At 44.6% G+C, this 23,555-nt stretch overlaps 1 protein-coding gene across 1 annotated transcript; it reads left to right on the top strand.

The window, feature by feature from the left end:
• Nucleotides 1–1,781: 1,781 nt before the first annotated feature.
• On the top strand, nt 1,782–22,497 carry LOC121609606 (gap junction delta-2 protein). Its single transcript, XM_041941280.1, has 2 exons — nt 1,782–1,852; nt 21,648–22,497. Exons 1-2 carry the CDS (start codon nt 1,782–1,784, stop codon nt 22,495–22,497), a joined length of 921 nt encoding a protein of 306 aa, XP_041797214.1.
• The last annotated feature ends 1,058 nt before the right edge of the window (nt 22,498–23,555 follow it).

Below are 23,555 nucleotides of genomic sequence, written 5' to 3'. Positions count from 1 at the left end.
GTCCCCCTGTAAACTCCTCCCTAGGTGGTTTCGAACCCTCAAATGTATTTTAAAACTTCCTGACTGACATGGCCTCAGTGGCAGCTGTGCAGTCCAACATGGCGCACATTCACTATGGTCTCATATTTCATACACTTCTAATTAATTAAATAATGCAAAAGTAATCAACAGGTGAATTGATAGCGAATATAATCTTGCCATCAGTGATACCTTGTAATGGCTGGTCGAGTGTGTGTGTGTGTGTGTGTGAGAGAGAGAGAGAGAGAGAGACCACATCCTCTGAGCAAATTACTCTACGTCTTAATGACTGTCGCTAATTCCATTTCCATCTCTCTCTCTGTCTCTCTCTCTCACACACACACACGCAATGCACAGCCTGTGCACGGCACTGCCTCGCATGTCTCTGGATGTGTGTGTGTGTGTGTGTGTGTAAACAGCAGAGATCATCAGGACAAAATGACAGAAGATGACAGAAGCACAGAATGAAGACAAAATGGTGAGCAATGTGCTGCGAGAGACAAGAGTGGAAAAGGGTTTGTGTGGTGTTGGTGGTGGAGCAGTAAGAGATGAAGAGGAGGAGGAGGGGGATAAACACAGTGATGGAGAGTGAGTGAGAGGGAGTGAGAGGGGGGTGGAGCAGAGAGATGATTCCTCTCTCTAATCCTCTAGACACACGCTCGGTCTGGCTGCCTACTGGCTCAAAGAGAGACAGAGGCAGGTGGAGGGCGCGCGCAGAGAAAGAGAGAGAGAGAGAAACCAGGAGGGAAGGAAAAACAAGATGAAGGGAAGAGAAGAAAGGAGAGCAGCCTCGCGTAAACCACGCTGAGAGGAACGCAGAGAGGGAGAGAGAGAGAGGCAGTGAGGACGAGGAGGGCTGGAGAAACCAGCAACTCTTGCTTGGTTTTCGAGCAGAGGGAGCGGGAGGAGGAGGAGGAGTGCGATGCTTCAGTGCAGCTCCGCTTGAACCAAACCAGGAGAGAAGGAGTGGAGCAACAGAGAGGAGGGGGGGGGGGATCCACCCGAGTTGTAGCTGGAAGAGAGACAGAGGGAGGGGAAAAAGGGCAGAATAGGATGGAGGAGCGGAGAACGAGCGGAGACACAGATCCCCGGTCACTCAGGCTCACGCGAGTGTCTGGACCTGAGCCCGCCCAGAGTTACTACAAGATGCTGTCAAAGAAGCAGGGTGTGAGGGCAGAGTGCTAGCGCGTGAGTGATGTCTGTTTGCACCAACTGCGGCTGCTCCTCCAACCTGAGTAGAAGCAGATGAGCGCTGGTGTCTCTGCGCGTTGGGCCAGGTGTGAGTGTGTGCCGGTGTGAGAGCATATGACAGGCCAGCTGTTCAGGAGGTAAACAGGATCAGGTGCGCCCAGAGGAGGGGAGACAAGGAGGAGAGCGGCAGGACGCGCTCACCTGAGCGGCTGCATGGACGGAGAGTTACGCGCACAGACGCGCATGAGGGCGAGTGGCTGTGCGGCTAGCACATAGACAAGCTTCAGTTCAGTAATCTCAGGTGCAGGTCAGGGTGTGTGTGTGTTTGTGCGTGCGTGTGTGCGCGTGTGTGTTTGGGGACAGCACCTAAAAAAAGAAGAAAGGCAGATCAGAGCTGCAACTTTTTGACTCAAGCCACACACAAGCCACCTGAGGCCACTCCCTACCTCATCTCAACCCAACAAGTGGACTTCAAGAGTCAGAAAAAAAAGGACTTTAACACCAGCACTGGTGTTGACTGGGAAGCCCCCACCTGATTTCTTGTGCCCAGTGGATGCCTCCTAACTCCAGCCATGGGAGAATGGACCATCCTAGAGCGCCTCCTGGAGGCCGCCGTGCAGCAGCACTCTACTATGATCGGAAGGTGAGTTGGTGTGGAGTGTGGTTGTGGTCTTCAGAATGATGCTTTGATGGGTGAAGTTCAGGAGTTTGAACTGAAATGATGTAAAAAAAAAAAAAAAACAGCAACAACCCATTCTTGCTCACTTCCATCATGTGTGCATGAGTTTTCATCAGTGCGTGTTTTGACTGTATGCCCATACATAGTGTATTTGAAGTTTACCAAGGCAAAAGGGGCATGCAGAAAATAAATCCCTCCCTGCTTCCAGTCAGTGATTCCTGGTCCAGTGTGGCTGATGGCAGGGAGATGGAGGATTTGCCTCTTTAATCCCTCTGAGTGACATGGGTTGGGGGGGGGGGTTGGGGGCTGGGGGGTAGTAGCCTGCACAGAGGCTTTGGACATCCGAGGATCCAGAGCAGTGTGAGGGCGTCTCACCTTAGAAGTGCCTTCATTCACAGTTTTACTGTACCTCTCAGTGGTGGTGTCCTCACTCTCCTACTCTTTTCCGCCCGCTTTTATGTCAAGTCCACTTCAGGAGTCATCACGTTGCACAAGCGTGCCTCATTTGAGCTTTCCCACTCTTTCCTCCTCCTTCTCTCTTATCTTTCTTTCTCTCTCTATCAAGTATGAAGTCATTTCACAACCTAAAAAAAAAATAAAACGGTGACTAGTGCAAGGTCACGGCAGTTATGATTTATGCATCATTCTGTCCTGTATTTTAGTGGGAATAACCCCTTCTCGTCGGCCGCAGAATGAGCAATTATTGATGAGTGTTTTGGCCACAGAGGCACATCAGCGCTGTGGATGGTATTGGACATGATTTTACATCTAGTGAAGGACATATTCCTGAGTTTGGAGTTTTCTTGGGACATCTTTGAAAACCACAGGCTAGCATGGGTTCATTATCAGCATGGGTTCATTAGAGACTGTCTGAATTAGCAGTTGAAACCGATCCCTTGAAGCTCCTGACTCACTCTGGCTTGTGGTGCTCTTGAAGTATTGAGCGAATAAATGTCAGCCAGTTCATGAAATAAATGATGTGGAGAAATTATTTTTTGGCAGAACGTCTTCTGACAAAGCTCTGAGTGTGACTTTTGTTGTGTCGAGTTATGAAACTGAAGTGATTTTGAGTCTCGTTCTGAGAGCAGTCTGCTGGTTGAATGGTTAGTTAGAGTTGTTTCCTCTGATGCTATGATGAATGATTGGTCAGCGTTTGCTTCCCCTCATTCAAGTGACACTGTAAGAGCAACGTCGCTCATCAGCCCGGCTAGTCATACTGGCTGCAGGGTCTCAGAGAGAGCGAGAAAGAGAAGGCACAGAAAGAGAGGGTTGTTAAGGAGGAAAAGCACTAAAGAGCAAATGAAATCTGCGAGGCAATCGAGGAAAAGGGACGGGAAAAAAAGCAAAAGAGTTTGACAGCAAAGTAGAGAGGAGACGAGCGGAATCGACAGTCAGAGTGTGAGATGTGACAGACAGGAAGCAGATGACAGAGAAAGAGCAAAAAGACCAAGTGAAGGCGAAGGCAGCGAGGAGCACTTATTCACAGACAAGCGAGCAGACACATGGCCTCAGTCTGCAGGGCATTGGTAGGAAGCCAAGGGGACTGTCTCGTCACGAGATGGTGCTGCATGTCACGACCTAAGCGGGGCAACCAGGACACCCGGCGGCAAAAAGCCTCAGATCATCTTTACGCAGATTATATCTGTTGTCCAGACAGTTGAAACGTTCAGTTGACGGGAGGGGCCGGCCAAAAAACTTTTTCAAAATATCTAAATTTATATAGAGGACTTCTAGCAGCCCTGTGCAATGTCACTTAGATTTGTTTAACCTCAATACATTTGGTTTCCATTTCCAGATCCACTTAATATACAGCAGTTTTATAATGCACACACCGTTTCTTTTAAACCTGTCAATTACAGGTTTGGAAATGTTTCCAAAAATCTGGAAACTATAGAATTGTGTGCACTATGTTCTTGAGAAAACGGAGGTTGTACATTTTTTAATAATATCAAACAGTTTTTTCGTGTGCAGGAAGTTCAGAGATCAGAAGTCTACCAACAGTATCTCTTCAGCTAATAGGAAGCTGCTCAGTGGTTTGCTCAACCTCAGCGATCCTTCAGCAGGGTGCATCGAGCAGCTTAAACTCAGGCCGAATTGCTGAAGGATGTAGCGATTGCATTAGCTGCATTAGCTGCTGATGTTCAATTTTAATGGTATTTTTAGCAACGCTAGCGGCACGGCCCTGCCCAGGTATGGCAGAATCGGACGGTTGGTCTGACAGACATTCACAATACCCAGAGGAACATCTCCAGTGGATGAAGCCTACTGACTCTAATCATCCCCTAACTTTTCCTCCAGTGCCAGGTGAGGTTGACGTTTGTGTTTTTGAGTCATTTTCAAATGTCTCAATAACTATCCGATGGATTGTAATGAATTTTGGAGCAGATGTTCACGACTCTCGAAGGATGAGTTGTATTAACGCTGATCCCTTAACTTGCCATCTGATTTGTTCAGTACATTGGTTTATGAACAAATACCTGCAAAAACAATGATTGTAAGCCTCAGCTGGTTTGTGGTTAGTGCTAATTAGCAAATGTTAACAAGCTTAACTACAATAGTGAACCATTAGCATTCAGCTCAAACCACCACCGTGCCTTCTTGTCAACGCACAACAATCATATATATAACAATCATTTAAAAAGTGTTATTTCCTTGTGAAAGTCTTACTAACTCTACTCAGAGAATTATTTTTGTGGGAAATTTAATTTGAACAGAGTCAGTCAACCATTTTTAGCTTTAGTTTCTGTGTGACAGCCTGTACGTTCCCACAGTAAAGTGCCTTCCCTGCATCTGGCTTTTCTGCAGCTCAAAACCATCTAATCTGGGACATCACTGCTGACATGAATTTTTATAAACGCATGCTAATACTCCCTCAATCCTAAAGTCTGTTGGTCCCTCTGCTGTGGTTTCATGCATCTCATTGGTCAGCGCAGGTGCCATCCTGTCGGAGGTAAGCGTTGGACAGGTTGCTGTCCCTGCGGCGATGCCAGCGTGTGTTCTCATGAGCCCACCGTGACAACAGCCTGCAGTCAATTCGTCATGCATGAGTCACACACACATTAGGGGGAATCTAACACTCGTTGTTTGTGTAAGATTACAAATGGCTCCAGAGATTCCCTTCTACGGTCAGGGTTTGTGTGCGTGTGCCCATAAATACTCTGTGTGTAAAACGTGAGCTTCAGTGTACTCTGTGGGCAAATCACATGTGCTTGGGCAGGTTTGGGTCCTGCCTGTGAGCGTGTGTTTGTGTATTCACCTGCTACCTGTGATTAATTCCTACCATTAGGGGCAGTGGGGCAGGTGCAAATCGGCTTTCCCGGGACCATCTGATGGACTGTGGGACCCCAGTGCCTGTTGGTACACACAGCCTATGAGGAGTAACTGTAATGAAGCACTCTCTACCTAACAACTGTCAACACATTGCTCATGCTGTCTCTATGGTCCTGCTCCCATAGGCCACAGTCCCACCTGTGAGCTGCCATTGGTCAAAGTGGGACTGCTGGACATGCATGTCCACCCTCCCACCACCATGACATTGATCTCCAATAATGGAATAGGAAGTGGAGCTTGATAGAAGACAGGGCACTAAATGAAACAGTCTTTAGCCCTGTCCATTTGCAATACAAATGGAGTTGTGGGTTGCAGCGACTGGAATGCTAAGTGAGTGATTAAAGCTGTAAGTATCTCATTGACTTTTTTGCCTGTTAAAATAAACCATGACAGTAATTAGCAGACCAAATATGTATACCCATTTCCATAAGAGAGCCATGGTTAAACACCGAGAGGACAGATAAAAGATAAGGTGACTCTTCACAATCAGTGTTACTACGTACAAAGTGATAATTATTATTCTCCACGCCTCCTTAAATACTGTGTGGACCGGATATAAGGTGACTAAGTATAAGATGCCCCCCTTTTCCGGCAGAACCGGCATTTGGAAAAAGTCAAAGGAGAAGAAAGAAGAGAAGGGAAAGGTTACAAGCAGAACAAGTCCAACATTTGCGTTGTTGTCAGTTACACACTCTCTTGTCAAGCTCTCAGTGTGATCAGACAGTTTTTCTCTGGCTGTTTCAGGCATTTTTCAGACTTTGAACTCCTCTGCATGACAACACCATTGACTTTTGGCTTCTTCGCAGATAATTACATAAAGAGATGATTTTTAATTGTTTTTCACTCATCAGGGATTTATTTCCTCTGTGGCAGAAAAACTGACTTTAAGACAATTATTAGCAAAGCAACATTATAGTTACTGATGACCTGTAATGTAGGAGCCAAGTTTTACCAGAACCAACGGTAATCGAATATGATTACATTCCTTTCTTTTCCACACACAAAATGTACGTCTTAAGTTGGGCCAATCAGATATATACAAAGGCCTCAGTATGCTTCATTTGGACTAGGACGAAGTCTGAACATTGTTTTCTCTCTCATTGTTCCAAAGGGCCACATTTAAAATTGGGGCTAAAAGCCAATTTCTCTTCTATAATTCCAAATCTTTTTTTTTCCCCCAAAGCTTTTGGTCTCTGCCTGTAGAAGAAAAAAAAATATGATGGAAGATGTATGGGCTCTGTCTATTTTTGTGGCTCTTTGCACCTGGCCAATCGCTGCATAGAGTGAGTATGATAGTTGGATTGTTTGTCAGATGCACCTCTCTAGTTGCACTGTCGGAAAAGAGGTTTCAGCTGCTGTTACATGATCCAGTAAGCACTTTGTCTTCTGAAGAAAATGAGCCGTTGAAGGTTTGCTTGTATCTCAGCATGCCTCTGCACATGCATACTCTACAGGAGGTGATCAAGACTGTTCCTTTTGCAGCTCTACACCTCAGTCTTGATATAGAGCAGCTCGCTCAGCATGACTCCTCAACATGGTTCCCCTGAGTCAAATGAGTGTTGTCACTCAGGAGCCTTCAGCTCATCCATCTAGAAAATAATGTGTGCGTGTATATGTGTGTGTCACACACACTCTTTCAGCACATCACAAATGCACACACCAAGCCAAAACCAATATTTATTAGCGAGCAGCGTGTGCATGCGACTCAGCCGGCTTGCGCTTGTTGACAGGTTACCGCTCTGTCGTCACACGACCTTTAGATCATCGCGCTTTTATTTAGCAAATCCCTGTGGAGCGCTCACAGCCCCGACGGAGGTGATGGCTGATTTTGTTTGTACAGAATGAGGCTTATCGAGCAAATGCGTGCTGGATTGCAGAAGAAGAACGTGAGAAGGAGGCTGTGATATCGCCTCACTTGCGGCAGATTCTCCTGAGAGCTTTTTAAAAAGAGACACTTACAGACCTCCGACATCTATTCACTGTGTCCCTCCCCTGTCTCTGTTTTCACGCCTCCATCCATATGTAATGACCCCCGGGATGCTGTCGGCTGTAATGTCAGTGTCATCTCCATGCAACCATAAGAAACTGGTTATTAAAATGACCTCACATGTTCCATAGGGACAGTATGAATTCCTGGTGGGAGGTAGATGCATATGATTTCCTCAGGCAAATCTCAGACTGTTAGAACAAATATACAGCTGCCGCCTGCAGATAAAATCTCAATTTCTGAACAGCAGTTAGTGAAATAATCATAACGTCAAAGATAGGTTTGTTGTTGAAGATGCTCCTGCAGCGTGCACCAGCATCCGTGGCAGTACTGATCTTCTGCCGTGCTACTAGAGGTACAAACATCGTGGAAATGAGCCCCAAAAGCAGGAAAGAGCTGCTCTGTAGCTGCTTGCAGCCTTTCATGACTGGCGTGCTACAACAAGCCTCCACAGGGACTGTCGGAGATGCAGAGATGTAGCTGGGGGAGAAGGAGGCGAGCAATTGCACATAATTATGCAGCTTGTGTTCTCATTTCTTTTCACTTACTCCTCATATCCACTTCCCCGCATCCCCTCTCTTGTTCTTAGCTGCTTATTCTCCCTCTCTTGATCCTCACAGTCCACATATTCTAAGGTCGGGGTTGACATGGTTTCTTCAAGCTGATGGATTAATCGATAGAGCCCCTATGTGTGTGTTTGTTAGATGACAAACTTTCATCTTCACCATTAAGCAGTGTGTTAAAGCCAGTATCACATCAGTTTTAACATCTACACATTGGGGGAAACACAGGAGGATGAAGAAACTCAGGTGAGACGTCACCACACTTCAATCAGATAATGAAGAGAGTGAGAGAGGGGGAGGGAGGGAGGGCTGCATGGATAAAGATAGAGAGATTAGAGCAGGCGAAGTGGTCAGAGTTGAGACAGATTTCACCTTGCAGGGCATCAGGGAGAAACTGTCTCTGGCAGGGTGACTCAGTAAGGCTTATACGTAGGTTTAGTGTCAGCACCTCACTGGAGGACAGAGCAGGTCAGTGTTAGAATGATACCGGAGGGTTAGTTTAACCCGGACATCACGTCACGCGCGCAAACACAGGAGAGCAGCCCTGCAGAAGCAGCCACCTGAGCCAGTCATTCAGTCGTCTGATCATTTATGAAGTATGTTTAGAATTTAAAGCATCTGCTGAGAAGCCTTGGAATTTTGATTGCAACAAAAAATGAAATTGTGGTTGAAATGATTGGTGGCCTTCATCTTACGCAAGTGGTACTGTGAGCACATATTTGTCTGTAGCTTTTTAAACTGATAACTGTTGGTAACCCTCCAGGAAGCCATTAGTTTCAGCTATTTTGGGCATAGCGCATTGAAAATCAACTTGCACTTACACTTAAAGCTTTTTTTAGATGGATTGATGGTGACAGTGATGGATTAATAATCCATGTTGGCTTTATTTTTTTTTTACATTTCTGTGGCATGGAAATGGAATTGAAAGCAGGATCCAGTTTGAAAACTCTTCCTCACTGGTGCATTCAAGGACCTGTGGTCAGATCTGACATCCAAGGATTGAGGATCACCCGCCAAGATGTGATGTCACAGTGTCAAGACTTGATCACAGTAATATGGAAAGCAGTGCCTGTTCTCATCTGCATTAACCACATGATGATGTGATTAATTATTTATCTCAGACAAGTTTTCCATTTCTGCAAGATGGTTTTCATACCTTGACGTGATTTGCACGCAGGGTCGACAAATAAGTCTCAGTAAATATGTTGGTTGTTGGATGTTACATTACACCAGTGCATATATGGATATGTTAATGGAGTATTAGTTGTAGCTTTAGTAGTAGTCCTAATAAGGCCTGATAAGGCAGGTAATTTGATACTGAGGAATGCAAGCATGAGTTTTTAACAAGGTAGTGTAATCACGCTGCTGTTCTTCTTTGGATAAATCTTCTTTAATCACTCTTGGTTTTCACATTTGACTCTTACCCCTGTTACTGTTCCAGTCACAACTATCATCCTAAAATAATGGTAAGCAACCAAGAGGGTACACAGAGCCATAACAATAATTATGATACGGCAGTTTATTGTACAGTGTAATTACATAACATAAATGGAGACTTCTCTGGGTTAGCATTGCACTTTCTCAAAGTTTGGGGACTCACTGGATCCTACATTTCCCACAATGCAACTGGGTGGTTGCATTAGCCTGGAGCCCAAGATGAGCTTTTTCTTTCCAACTTTCGAAAGCTGCTCACAGAGCCACAGGACACATTGTACTGTTTTCACTGGCTGAGAATGACGACTAAACCGACCCTCGTGTCGACCCTCAGGTGATCTTTAAAAGAGTGGAACTGACTAAATAGAGATAATGTTAACAAAACACACAGTGAGACTGGTTTAATGGTAAAGAAATGCCATTCAGACTCATGCCAAACTGGCCATGCTCATTGGCATGAAATATTTGCCTCATGCAGTCACATGAAGAAAACTAAAATATGAGGGCTAAAATTAAACCGAAAAGCAGCTTTAATCTTTGGTACAAAGCGATGCTGCAGCTCTTGAAGTGTTCTCAGTTGGGTCTATTTGTGTGAGCTCGTGACTGTGAGATCATTGCCTTATTTATAAAATCTGCTTTTTATACGCATGACTACCAGCATTTCTGTGTAGGGATTTTAAAAATGACATTCTCGTTTTTGTGTGATTGATCATTATGTTTGTCTGCTGATGTTCTCATGAAACCACTCCTCCATACATCTCTCACTCTTTTTTACTCTGCCTCCTCACTTTATCTCACTCAATGTCACATTTTGAACATCAAAAGGATGCTCTTCTGCTATTGATTTATTCCCCTCATCCCCACCCGCCCTAACTCCCATCACTGGCTGCATCTTCACACTTCACTGGGGTCTTTAATGAACAAGCTGAGAGTGTAAGAGTCGCCAAGGCCGCAGTAGGCTCATCTCTTTGAACATGTGTGAGCATGTGTTCGTAACAACTGTTCCTCAGGAGCAGTATCAGCTTCTGCACAGTGTGATTGACTCAACATAAATAAAAAATCACGAGTGTGCATGCAGTCAAACACCTAACACCTTGCTAAAACACACGCCATCTCCACTAGGACCAATATTCAATAAGTAGACATCTGAGTCACTGCTCCCCTCGCACGTGAGCACACACACACGCAAACACACATGCACTCATAACCAGATGGTCATCCAAATATATTAACATGTGCGCAAGTGAACTGGCACCGTGGCTGTTAAATTTACTCATTACTCAGGGGCAGAAACATACACAAGACACACTCCCTAACACATACACACGCATGCCACCAGAGCTGTCACAGTCGACGTCTTTGCATATGAGCAAACAGCTAGGGTGACTATGCATTCACACCTCACCGTGCACGCGCCCACACACACACACACGCACACACACAATCCCATTTGCAGATTCTTCAATTAAGCAGTGAAGTCAAGCTGCAGGGATATGACTTTTGGCAATATGCTTCATTCACACCACTCTCCTAGCCAATTAAAAAGAAAGAAAAAGCTTCTTGGTAGACAGCGCTGGAATGTGAAACAGATAAATTTAGCCTTCACAACCTGTAGAATGACAGCAGCAAGGCTCACACAGTTTACTGGAGAGCTCTCCCAACAGACAGCAGTGTCACATCAGGGATACATATCAGCATTGTCCTCTGCTGTTTGTTAGAGTGATGGGTCAACTTGGCCGCCATACTGGTGAGGGGAAGTGAGGGCCTCCTGATGCATGTACTGTATGTCTATGGAGGCAGCAGGTCTATGAAAAAATTTAAACCATCATAGCTTGCTGAATTTTCTGGTGATGATTGATAAATATCATTATCAGCACCTTACTGATAAATATTTAAATAAAAATGTCCATTTTTCTTTTTTACCTGAAGTTAACTTAATTTAGTATCAGGACAGCAACTTATGTTACTTTAAAATGAGGATAACTTATTGTGATATATCAACATGTTCAGAAAAGAGTAAGTAAAATCTGATAGTAAATGGAAAACACAGTAATTTGTGAAATGTTATTATAGGTTTTGGCATTTCTGAAGTGGTTAGTGAAAACTGGAAATTTGACGCCTACAGTACAACTCCATGAAAACCAGGCAATGGGAAACGGTTATTTTCATCTATGCTGAATGATGCTTTAGATGTTGACTAATTTTAAAACAGCTACAGCAGGTCAGGACTCAGGAGTAGTACCTGGTGTACTCTTGAATTCATGTTTTGGGTCACTGCTTGCAGTAATCTCACAGTAATGCCATTTCATCATACACATTCATGTACTCTATCCAATCAGACCAGTAAAACACATTAGATACACGTGAGATGCACCTCAGAGGACCACCACTGAACATCCAATCATCCACGGCCACTAGAATGTTTCGACCAATCCTAAAGCCATTCCACAACTGCCCACTCTGGATAAGAGACATGTGTTGATGCAAAAGTAAAGTGTTTCTTTTTTAGTCATTCTTATTTTCATTAGAACCAGATCAGAATCGCTGTATAAAATTAGGTATAAGCGTATTTTTTGTTGATTGATTGTGTTTGGGATGTTCCCTGCACAGCCATGTGCTGTCTGCTTGTGTGTCATGGAGGCTCCCTGCATGTGCCAGAGCGGCTGATTTGGGTTGGGGTTTGGCACGGGAGAGTCGCGGTGGGTGGGGATCTGGCACGGACGCGACGGCCCTAACTCGGGATTGTCCAAAAACCCACCGTTTTAATCCGGATTAAACCCATCATTTCTCTCTCTCTCTTGCTTTCTGTAGTTCCCTCCATTGACCCCCCCTCCCTCTCTCCCTCCCTCCCTCCTTTCCCGCCCACGCATTCGCTCTCTTCCTCTCTCCTGCTGCTCTTTCTCCTGCTCATGCCTCACCCCTCCATCACAACCTTACAGCCTACCCAAAAACCAATGCTCCACATGGGTTGCCATGGTGACCACTCATGTCACGTCTTTTCATTCCTGCCATTGATCTGTTCTGACTGATCACTCAGAGTAGATTTTAGAAAGTCTATTTTTAAAGCCTGTGCTCCTATTTCCGTCTTACTTGATCATCTAATCTGTTGCCAAGGTAACTGCCACAGTTGTTATCGTCATGGAGAGCCTTGCATACAGTGCACTTATGCAGCAGTGCACTTGCAGGAAAATGGAATACACACAACCTCTCTCACGAGCTATCTGTTCATTATGAGTATTTTAAAACTACAAATAAAAAATATCTTTTTATACTCATTATTCAGACTGATAGAAAAAAAAATTAATGGGTCCACTTAATTTCATTTTAGTCATTTGTAAAACCACCCAACTGAACATTTGCATGTGTGTGTGTTCATGTGCACATGCATGTGTGACATATTGTTAAAAACTTGACTTATTGTCTGCCTCAGCAGAGCTATGATCTTCATCAGTTTATCTCCAGAGCCAGAGGTAGTCAGTTCACATTCATCATTACGCCGCTTAAATACCTCAGTGTGTGTGTGTGTGTGTGTGTGTGTGTGTGTGTGTGTGTGTGAGAGAGAGAGAGAGAGAGAAGGGCTGGGTAGATAAGTGAACAGTATTAGAAAATGCTATTATTAGATTTCCATTTCAGCAGCTTATACAGACCCAGGATTACACACAGAGACTATACCATAATAAATAGAGTACTGTCACAACCCACCTTAAAATTGCATCAGAAATATACAGTGCTTACAATGTAATGCTCTGCATGGAGAAGATGAATAGATGGCCGATATATCTGTATTCGTGTGTGCTTATAGTATTCAGGTTTGTAAGGAAACATGCTCTTTGTAAGGCCAATAATCAAATAATAATTCTAAAGGATCTTTTTCCTCACCCACAATAACTAACCTATCGTCAATAAACTCCTCCTTACATACTGACACATTCCAAGTGGTGGAAGTATACAGATCCTTTACTTAGCACAATGTAAAAATACTCCATTACAAGTCCTGCATTTAAAATCTCTACTGATGTAAAAGTACAGGGGCCTTATCAGCTATCAGCTTTATTAAAGTATCAAAAGTAAAAGTTGTTTCATCATTCTAGATTAAAGGACACTCTAGAGAGTAAATGAACTACTGTACTCTACATATGCACAATTTATCCTCCTGGGATTATTTGTTTTTAGGTGCTTTGCATACAATGCTCATTGAATATTCATCCAAATCAGCCTCACCGTTGCGCACTGTCAGTGATTTATTTGAACTGGACCAAGCTAAACCGGACAGACTCTGACGCCACATGCTTTGAGATCAAAGTGACAATGGTAAAAACCATTATTACTGGTTGGTATGATAGAAATTCATCTTCTGAGGGGATGGAGCTGACACCCGGTAATGTCAGACACAATCGGCTTTGTGACGCCCTGCAACAGCTGGAAGAGAGTGTGCGTCACACATGTGATTAAATATGTGTGTGCACATGTGCGCGGAGAGGTGTCCTTAGAGAATTCACTCTCTGTTTATATGTGCGCAACACAAGGACACACTGTGTATTTTTGTCTTGGCATTTGAGTGTAATTGTGAGTGTCCGCGTGTGTGTGTGTACATGTTGGGAGGTGGGTGGCCATGCAGGATAAAGGTCTGTCAGCAGGGGAGAGTGCAGCCCCCTCACTCCTTCTGTCACTGGCCTGAAGCACCGGAACATCCCTTCTGAATGTGTGTGTGCGTGTGTGATGGCTCCTGTGTGAGGTTGGATACAGCCTGGTGCCAGGTGACCCGCCATGAACTACGAGCTATTGATAAACCCTGGCAATGGAACACACACACACACACACACACACAGAGAGAGAGAGAGTATGACAAGCATGCGTCCACATTTGATGTGACGGGATTAGATTTGTCAGAGCTGCTGGTATGTTGTATTTGGGTTACCACCTGGCAACTGTAAGACGCACTAGAGAGACAGAGAGTCAAAACATAGAGGTAGAGAAGAGATAAGGAGAAGAGAGGCAGAATAAACGTGAAGTAAACTCAGATGGACTGAACCACTGACTGTTTTTTTTTTGTATTTGGGTATTTTATAAGAACCCCTCATACTTGAACGACAAATTAATCCGATCAGCAGAGTGATGTTTGTCAGTGAAGGCACTGATGTACTAATGAATGAAGGATAGAAGTGACTAAATGGAGCCTATAGTTAAAGAAAGCCATGTGTAAAATAATCCACCTGAACCTGAAGATACATGTATCCTACGCAGAGAGGGGTGTTATGGGTAGACGTAGCCGACGCGCCCGTCTCCCAGATGCCAGCTATGAGTTGAGCGTCAAGTAAGTTGATTCGTTGATTCAACTCCAGTCAGGAGGCGGGTTTGAAGCAACAGAAAGAAACTATGCTGTTCTGTTTTAGTGTCACACACACAAACACACTATTTCCTTATTGAATTGTTATAATGTTATCCATCCATGACTGTCTGTCCGTCTGTCTGATGATAAAAAACACAGTCGGAAAAATTTTAAAGGAAAACACGGAATCTGGAAAAATTGCTACATTAGCATTTGCTGCAAGTTTTCACATAGCACGTCTGGCTCACTTTGCCATCACAATCACATCATGAACTGCTCACTTCATTAAATTACATCTGGTGTGTAACCACAGTGAGATAGAGTATTAGCCATACCTCTGACATGAAGTAAAAAGGCAATACAGCCTGGTTATCAGGCTGAGAGAGGAGATGAAAGGTTGTGTAACAGAAGATGGGAGGCTGATTGGTGAATATCTAAGAAACGGGAAGGGGTGGGTAAAATAAAGAGTAGACGCTGGTTATAGATGTAATTGATAGTAGAAACAGAGCAGGTACGGGAGAGTAGACGCGGGGGAGGGAGCGAGCGAGGGAGAGAAAAGGCAGAGCTTAACAGTGAGGGACCAGGTATTGATGGAGGCTAAAGGTGAGGCTCTGAAAAAGATTAGCTGTTGAGCCATAACATCGGCCTTGTTTACATCACAGTCCAGATCAGCTAACAGGCTCCCGAGCCTGCAGAGAGAGAGCTAACAGCTGCTCTTATTACCGATTATCCTTCACGATTCCAGCGCAAAAACTGGAATTCAAAATTTTGCCAATTTTAGACTGTGTATCCATAATTTAAATGGTTCCTGTGTCCCATTTTGAGAACCTGTTTTTAACATCTTTTCTTCTTGGTGGCTTTTGAATAACAATAGTGGTTGAGCTTCCTTTCTCTAAAACGGGGCCAACGTTCTCTGGTTTTCCTCGTCGAATTATCGTCTGAGGCTAAGCGACTTCCAACACAGTGGCTTGATTTGGTTTGCCTTGCTGGCACAGTGTGTTGTTTCAGTGAACTCCTCTTCAGGCTTCTGCATGAAGTAAACAAGCGTCAAGCTCTTTGAGGCACCTAAGCCACACTCTAACCGGTGCAACAAATCTGCTCCCTCCTCAGCGGAAACATGCTGTTCTGTAGTTGACTTAGCTTCTAGTCAGCACACTTCTCGCGCTCCCTTCGTTTTCTGCCCCTCGCCTGTTGCCGTGGTAACTAGCAGAGGGGAAGTTGAGTTGGGGGGGGGGGTTGAAGGGAGAGAGGGAGGGAGGAGAGATGAGAGGAAAGAAAAGAGGGGGTTGTGTAGGGTTTCTGGGTAAAGGAACCACGGCCGCTCTTCCTCCACCCGTCTCTTCCTCCTCCCTCTTCTTTTTATCTCCGCTGCCACATCTTGCAATCTCTCCAAAACCTTGCTCTCCTTATCGATCCCTGGCCAATTATTTCCTGTTCTTTGCCTCTTCCTCAGTATGCTCCCTACATTTGTGCCATCTCCTGCTTTATTTTCTCCAACTCTCATATTTTTTATGTCGCTATCTCCATCTCTGCCAACATCTCAATGAAGAGCAACATATCGTGTACTTTTCAGTGGACACGATACTCCAAAGTATGGCAACAGCTGTTTATATTTCATATGCTTTGCATCCCTCACCCCTAAAACTCCACTCCAGCTGTACTTACTGAGCTATGGGCAACTCGCACCTCACGCCTACTGCTATTTTTATGCAGCTCAGCCTCTCCAATTGCCATATAAACAGCGCTGAAGGTTTCATTAAAAGAGACTGACATTAAACATAAAGGGAGATCTTCAATAATATCAAGGGAGCTGCACACTGAATAGCATTTCAATTCCTCTGGAAACTGAATAATGCAGACCGCTGAGGCAGCAACAGCATTTGCTGTGATTGTGTGCATCTACACCCATGTGCATGTATGTGCATGCATATGGAGGAGGCAGGAGGAATTAGATTTCTCCTGTCAGATGCAGGAACTATGATTGTTTTTCACGTCGCTGTACACGCTAGAATTCTATTCAATTACAATCAACTGCACATCCGTAATGAGAGCTTTGAATATCACAAAAACGCCCCTCAGTGCAAGACATCCACCGTCACATAATCGCCAAGAATGACGGCAGGTTGGGGACACGGCATTGCTGGAGGAGAAGAGGCGTTTTGGAGTTGTGTTGGCAGAACGTTTTTGCATAATCACCACCGCCTGTTAACACAGGCAACATATTAGTCAAAGGGAACAACAAACACTGTCTGCTGGGAACAGAGGCTGTGAGTGTGCTAAGATACGTGCTATTATGTCTGCCATGTGTTTGAAGCATATGTATACAGCGTAGGGCTGAAACGATCATTTTCATTACTGGTTCATGCATCAGTTTCTTTTATTTTTCATATGAATAAATGAAATGCTTAATCTAAAAGGTGTGAGAGGACGGTAAAAAAAAAACCCAAAAATTGTTTTGTGTAACCAGAGTATTCAATTAACATTGACATTAAGGCACGTTTGAGAAGCTGCAACCAGGAATTTTCTTGGAATGTTTGCTTGACTTTAACAGAAACTGAACACTATTAAAAAAGATTTAACTAATCAATTCAACAGTAGCACAAATATAATGTTAATGCTTCTGCACAATTTGGTGAATGTGCAGAATTTCCACACCAGTGTGCAGAGACAGTTAAGGAGGCATTATGGTGTTTTCCATTGAACGCCTCCTCCGACTGTTTGCGGAGAAACGAGGCTCTTCATAGAAAACTACAGACGCAATCTGGAGATTATTCCTGCCAGAGAGGGAGGGGTCACAGAGAGGGAAAAAAGGACTGGAGCAGGAGCACTGGGAGTTCAAATGAAAGAAAGAAAAAAGAACTGAAGATACTCTAGAGAGGAGAGAAAAAGCAGGTGGGGGTTGCTGTGTGGCGTATGATAATCTAAAGCTATTCGATGGCATTAACAAAAAAAAAAAAAAACCTAATGCAAGAATCCTCCCTTGGCCCAGCCACAGATTACAGCAGTGGGTTTGCGTGTGGAAGCTATTATATAATTCATTCTCTATGATGAGATTTTCCTCCATTGCTGGTTTTCCTTACCACCCCCCCCTCTATCCGTCATACTCTGTCCCGGCACTGGCAGGTCTCTCTTTTAATTTAAGGAGAGGATGTCCGAGCCACACTGGGTTTTTTGGTGACTTTATAATCTTTTTATCCCTGTCTGGAACTAATTCATCTTCAACAGCAATTTGACATCGTCTTTCAGCACTCAGTTTAAAACAGTCTTCACTCGCTGTCTGGACGGTGTTTTGTTGCAGGGATATGTGTGCGAGCGTGCATGTGTGTGGCCACACAGAACATGTTTATATGTGTGTGTATTTGTGTGCACATGTGCACACATTTAGTGCACTACTATCTCACTCTGGTATTGTGAATTCTCAGCTCGCTAAGCTTCTTAATGGAGTCACTACAAGGGCAAAAGCATTTTCATTTTTTTAGCTTTTTTTTTTTTTCTCTCCGCCTCCTTCCCTCCCCAGCCACATGCCGACTGATCACAGGTGGGAGGATTGGCAATAAGTATTATATTTTTCATTCCGGAGGTCGTCACTGATGACCTGCCGTTTTGATGAGAGGATACATGTGAACCGCACGCCGTCAGACTCTGGAAAGGATTAACTCTGCCCTTCGACTCCACATCTGTGCCACACAAGACTGGTAAAGCCACTGTGCGATTGGTAGATTACCCTTCGCACAGCCAAATGCCATCTAATGATTATCTGGCAACGTCTAAGGTGCGGCGGCACGGGCCTCCCAACGGATCCACTGCCCAGTCACAATGGTGTCCAGATGAACAGACGTTATAATTCAGTTTGAGTTGATAAATCTATGCTGACTCTACACAAACAGTATTCTTTCTATGAACGGTTCGGCCTGAGGTAAATCGAAGTGACAGCCACTGTCTCTCATTGATTTTATCCAATAAATCCAGACTTATCTTGAGGGAGAGTTGCAGATGAAATGGAGTTAAGAGGTTAAGGTGGGACTTTAAATGGAAAGCTGTCAACTGAGGCTGCTGCCAGAGGTGAAATTATAACCTGTATAACTGGTATTCACTCTCACAAGAAGAGTAAGGGACTGAGAGTCAAACTGATTGGTTTCAAGTTTTTAGGTTCTCATAGAATTGTGTTTTGTTTGTCCATTACAATCTTTCTCCAGCCAGACATGATAAACAAACATCACAAAACCACAAAATAAGCTAATACTGCAGTGTACAATGCTTTATTAGATCACACTGCAAAAGGGATATACACTAATTGAATAACAGATATGTGAGTATGCAATATATTCCCTTTCTGACTCAGAATCTGTAACAGTGTTGGACTTCTCTATCTAAAATGGAAGGAATCTCTGTCTGCTTGTGTGTCCTTTGATTTTCCCGACGACTGTTCATCCGTCCAATTGACTTCACACTTGGCGGGCGTATTGCCGAGTACTCAAGGAAGTGCCATGTCGAGTGTGAGGCAGTTTGAATGAGCGGTTCTCGGGAAACATAAGAAGAGAAGCATCGCCCTGCATGAGCATAAGCAGTCGGTGACTCTGTCAAACCCAGAGCCATGTCTCATCTCTCAATGGCGCTGTTTACACCTAACAAGGTGTCAGCTAATCTGAATTTGAATGTTATTAAGATAATGGTAGCTATTTGCCGTCAATGAAAAATGTCAGCCTGTCCTTTGTACCTGGGATATTTGGCATCTGGCACATAAACCTATGGAATGTAGAAAGTTAGTTATCACGAACAGGGCCTTCATCTGTTTACGAGAACATGCCACTATAGTATTTTATAGAAATCTCACTTTAGAGTCAATCTGCCCCTTTAAATGATTGCTATGATCAAGTGGCAGCATTTAAAGTGTCACCTCCTGGTCTGATTTGTATGTATTTACACATACACAACAATGTCTTTTGCTGGCAACGCTACTGTCTTTATTGACACTTGAGCGGCGTAGAAAATGTTACTGAAATGTTACGAGGTCCTGAGATGGCAGAATGCCTTTGTGTCTTCAATTTAAAAATGACTCGGGGTCCTTTTCAAACATGTAAAACTGGTGGGGCAGTTACGGTTTACAATCAAAGTCTTAAAGGCGCTTACAGTATGCTTGTTGTGAAGCTTTATCTCTTTAGATTTAAATGCTCTGTGTTATGCACACTGACATTTTCCTAGGAATGAACTGCTCCTCCTGCCCATCAGCACAGCCTCCAAAGCCATTTTTATATGTCACATCTATTGACTTGTATGCACAAAAACCCATAAATCCATGATAAATGTAATGAGGTCAGGTTTTGATGGGCTCCCGTAATGGTGTGTACTCTGGGTTCATATGAAGTAATGACAGCGATTTATCACACTGTTATTGATGGCATTATCATTAATACAAATGGTGGTAATTAGTGAGAGCTGTTCTTACAGTATGCAGGACTCGGTTTGAACTCCCTCGTATCTGTGGGACTCATCTGCAAGGCAGAAATCAATCAACAGATTAACAGCAACGTCCAGGCCTGTCTGCAGTCTGCAGCCTTGTTCCAGACTTTGTTTAGTCACAGGTTACAGTGTGAGACAGCCACCAGGCTCGCACAGGCTGCAGAAAGCAAAAAGCCTGCTATCTTAAGTGCTTGCTTGGTCTCACATCTGAAAAATAAATGAGGGATGAATAAAGTAAAAAAGAACAAAGAGCGAGATGTCAGCAAGAAAGGAAACAGTGTGTGTCTAACAACATGAAGCACGCAGACACACTGAGTGTACAGATAGACACACATTAATATGCGCACACACACATGCAGACAGTGAATTGAAGAAAAGCTAATTTCAGCGACAACAATTTCTCTGTCTCACCACACACGACACAGATATGACACGCAATCTGCACACAAGCTTTATCTCAGCATGACCTGTTGCTAGGCCAGCGACAGCAACGAGCGTACCCGCATTTTTTACGACATGGGTAACAACTCAAAGATATGTGTGCGTGCTTGGATGTGTGGAGAAATAATCACTGCTCCAATTCAAGAGAGTCCAATCTGAGGTTGCCATGGTAATTGGGCCTAATGATGCATAAGACGCCAGAATTAGACGTGATGTGTCATTTCCCGTCTTTTTACCTGTAAACACCCTCACAAAACACACACACACACAAACACGCGCACACAAAGCGCGCCTCGAATCACAGATAACAGGCTGTGAGTTACGAGCACGGACGACACATCGAGGCTCCACTCATAACTGTTCCTCTTCTGGAGTGTTTACTGTGGCTGATGGATGAGATTTGGAGCACTCCTCTTCTCTGGTTCTTATCAGGGGGAAAAGTGACTTAACAGTGCCTCTCCATCACTGCTACAGCTCTTTTCTCTTTCCTCTGCCTTGGTGCCTCTCTCGCTTCTCTTTTCTCATTAAGGAGTTCAAGGTCCCTCCTGAAGCTCCCTGCTGTGATTTCAATTTCAAATCCCTCCATTCAGCCTTGATTCTGATTCATTCATATTTTGTACCCTTTATCTGATTTCTCCGGTATTTCCTTGCTAATTCTCTTGCCCTTTTATGCACAATTCGTAAGGCAAGTGGAGACGTGCGATTTCCCTCCACTTCTTTTTCACTCTTCACTCTACAGTCCAGTTCCTGTGTCTGCAAACCATTTTGTGGAGCAGTTTATACTCCAACAGAGGTTCAGTAAAAGTTCTAGGTGAACCACAGCTAATACGCTACAATAGCTTCCTCTGTTTTGGACCCTGTGGCTCTCAGTCCCTCCAAAGTCAAAATCATCAAAGTTGAATTTGATATTAAAAATTGCGAGTCAAACAAATCCCCACAGTTACATTAGAATGACTTCGTTTTATTTCATTTTTACTCTTTTCAGAGCTGATTATACAGAATTCTACTTTAAAAATCTTCCTCCTATATATTATCAACCATCCTTTACCGACTCTCTTACCTCTGTTATTCGTCTTCTGCTTTCTCACTCCGTCTTCTCAGACTCAGCACATCTGTAGAATCTCTACTGGGAAGGATATCTCAGGACATCGCATCCTTCCTTTCACAGTAAATCGCTGGCCATTAACCCCATTTATCTCTCTCTTTCTCCTCCAGGATCCTGCTAACAGTAGTGGTGATCTTCCGTATTCTGATCGTGGCAATCGTTGGGGAGACGGTGTACGAAGACGAGCAGACCATGTTCATCTGTAACACTCTGCAGCCGGGCTGCAACCAGGCCTGCTACGACAAGGCCTTCCCAATTTCACACATCCGCTACTGGGTTTTCCAGATCATACTGGTGTGCACGCCCAGCCTCTGCTTCATCACCTACTCCGTCCACCAGTCAGCCAAGCAGAAAGACCGGCGCTACTCCTTTCTCTATCCTATTATGGAGAGGGACTACGGGGGAAGGGACGGGGCGCGAAAGCTACGCAACATTAATGGAATTCTAGTTCAACATGGAGGTGATGGTGGAGGAGGCAAGGAAGAACCTGATTGCCTGGAGGTGAAGGAGATCCCCAACGCCCCGCGGGGCCTCACCCATGGGAAGAGCTCCAAGGTCCGCAGGCAAGAAGGGATCTCCCGCTTTTACATCATCCAGGTGGTGTTCAGAAACGCTCTGGAGATTGGCTTCTTGGCAGGCCAGTACTTCCTTTACGGCTTTAGTGTGCCTGGGATCTTCGAGTGCGACCGCTACCCGTGTCTGAAGGAGGTGGAGTGCTATGTGTCACGCCCCACGGAAAAAACAGTTTTCCTGGTGTTCATGTTTGCGGTGAGCGGCATCTGCGTAGTGCTCAACCTGGCTGAGCTCAACCATCTGGGCTGGCGCAAGATCAAGGCCGCCATCAGGGGCGTCCAGGCCCGCAGGAAGTCTATCTGCGAGATCAGAAAGAAGGACATGGCACATCTGTCCCAGCCGCCCAACCTGGGACGCACGCAGTCCAGCGAGTCAGCCTACGTCTGATGATGAAGAGAAGAAAAAAGCCGAGGAGTGGGGTGAATGTGCAAGAGAGACAATGAATTAATTATGATTTTAATTTAATGAAGCTGGTACGGAGGGCAACAAGACGACCCCTCCCCTGTGATGATGGAATGAAACAGAATGTAAAAAGACCAAACCTCCGGCTCTATGACTTAAACTGAAGGTCAAGAAAGAGTCGAGGAAGAAGACAATGAAAAAGCATAGAGAGAGGACACAAGAGGACAAAAAGTTCTGTTCTGCACACATTTTGGTCTCATGGGGGGATATCCCAACTGCCATTTTATACTTTTGTCTTTTTTTAAACTAATTACCTTCTCCTCTGCTCCTCATCTCTTTTAAAGTGAGGAATGAAATCCTCAAGTGGCTGGAGAGGGAAGTTCTAGAGATAAGAAGAAGAGGGGAAGGGAGAGAAGTGCCGAGAGGCTGTTTTGTGTTCTTTGGGGATATTGGAAGATGACAGCGGTGTTTGATGCATCCCATGGTGCTTTTCCTCTGGACTGTGTCAGGCTCAATGAAAACGGGTCGGACGGGACAGGGGGTGGGAAGGGGAGGATGAGCAGCAACATCGTTAAAAGAGGAGCGGAAGAACTGTCAAAGCCACGGCGGACTCTCGAGAACAAAAGTGAGTTTGTGTGAGAGAGGGAGAGTTGGTGGGAGGCATCACACTCACCAAAAACACATGATATACCCGAGGAGGGAGAGAAGAAAGGGAACGTTTTTCTCTCCTACGCCAGACTCGATGTAGAGCGAAGCCAAGAGAGAATGAGCTGCCTCTGAGCAGTGTCGCCCTCGCCTCTATTGAAACATCGTCACGAGCCAAAACCAAGAGAGAAAGACTAACGATGTTTATGTTTTGTCTCTTGGCAAAAGATGATTTTAACACAAACACAGTGAGTACCATAAACACTTTTTTCCTTCCCTCTCCCCCATCTCTGGCTGTCTCTGCTCCACGGTTGGCAGCTATATAGACCCCAGGGGCTTCGGATGACAGTAATGACCCTCGCTGTTCTCCTTCTGCGTAAACTTTGGAGAGGAACTAA

Source organism: Chelmon rostratus, chromosome 7, assembly GCF_017976325.1.
Source record: "Chelmon rostratus isolate fCheRos1 chromosome 7, fCheRos1.pri, whole genome shotgun sequence".
NCBI classification, from domain to species: Eukaryota; Metazoa; Chordata; class Actinopteri; order Chaetodontiformes; family Chaetodontidae; genus Chelmon; species Chelmon rostratus.
This window is presented reverse-complemented; position numbering and strand designations above follow the sequence as displayed.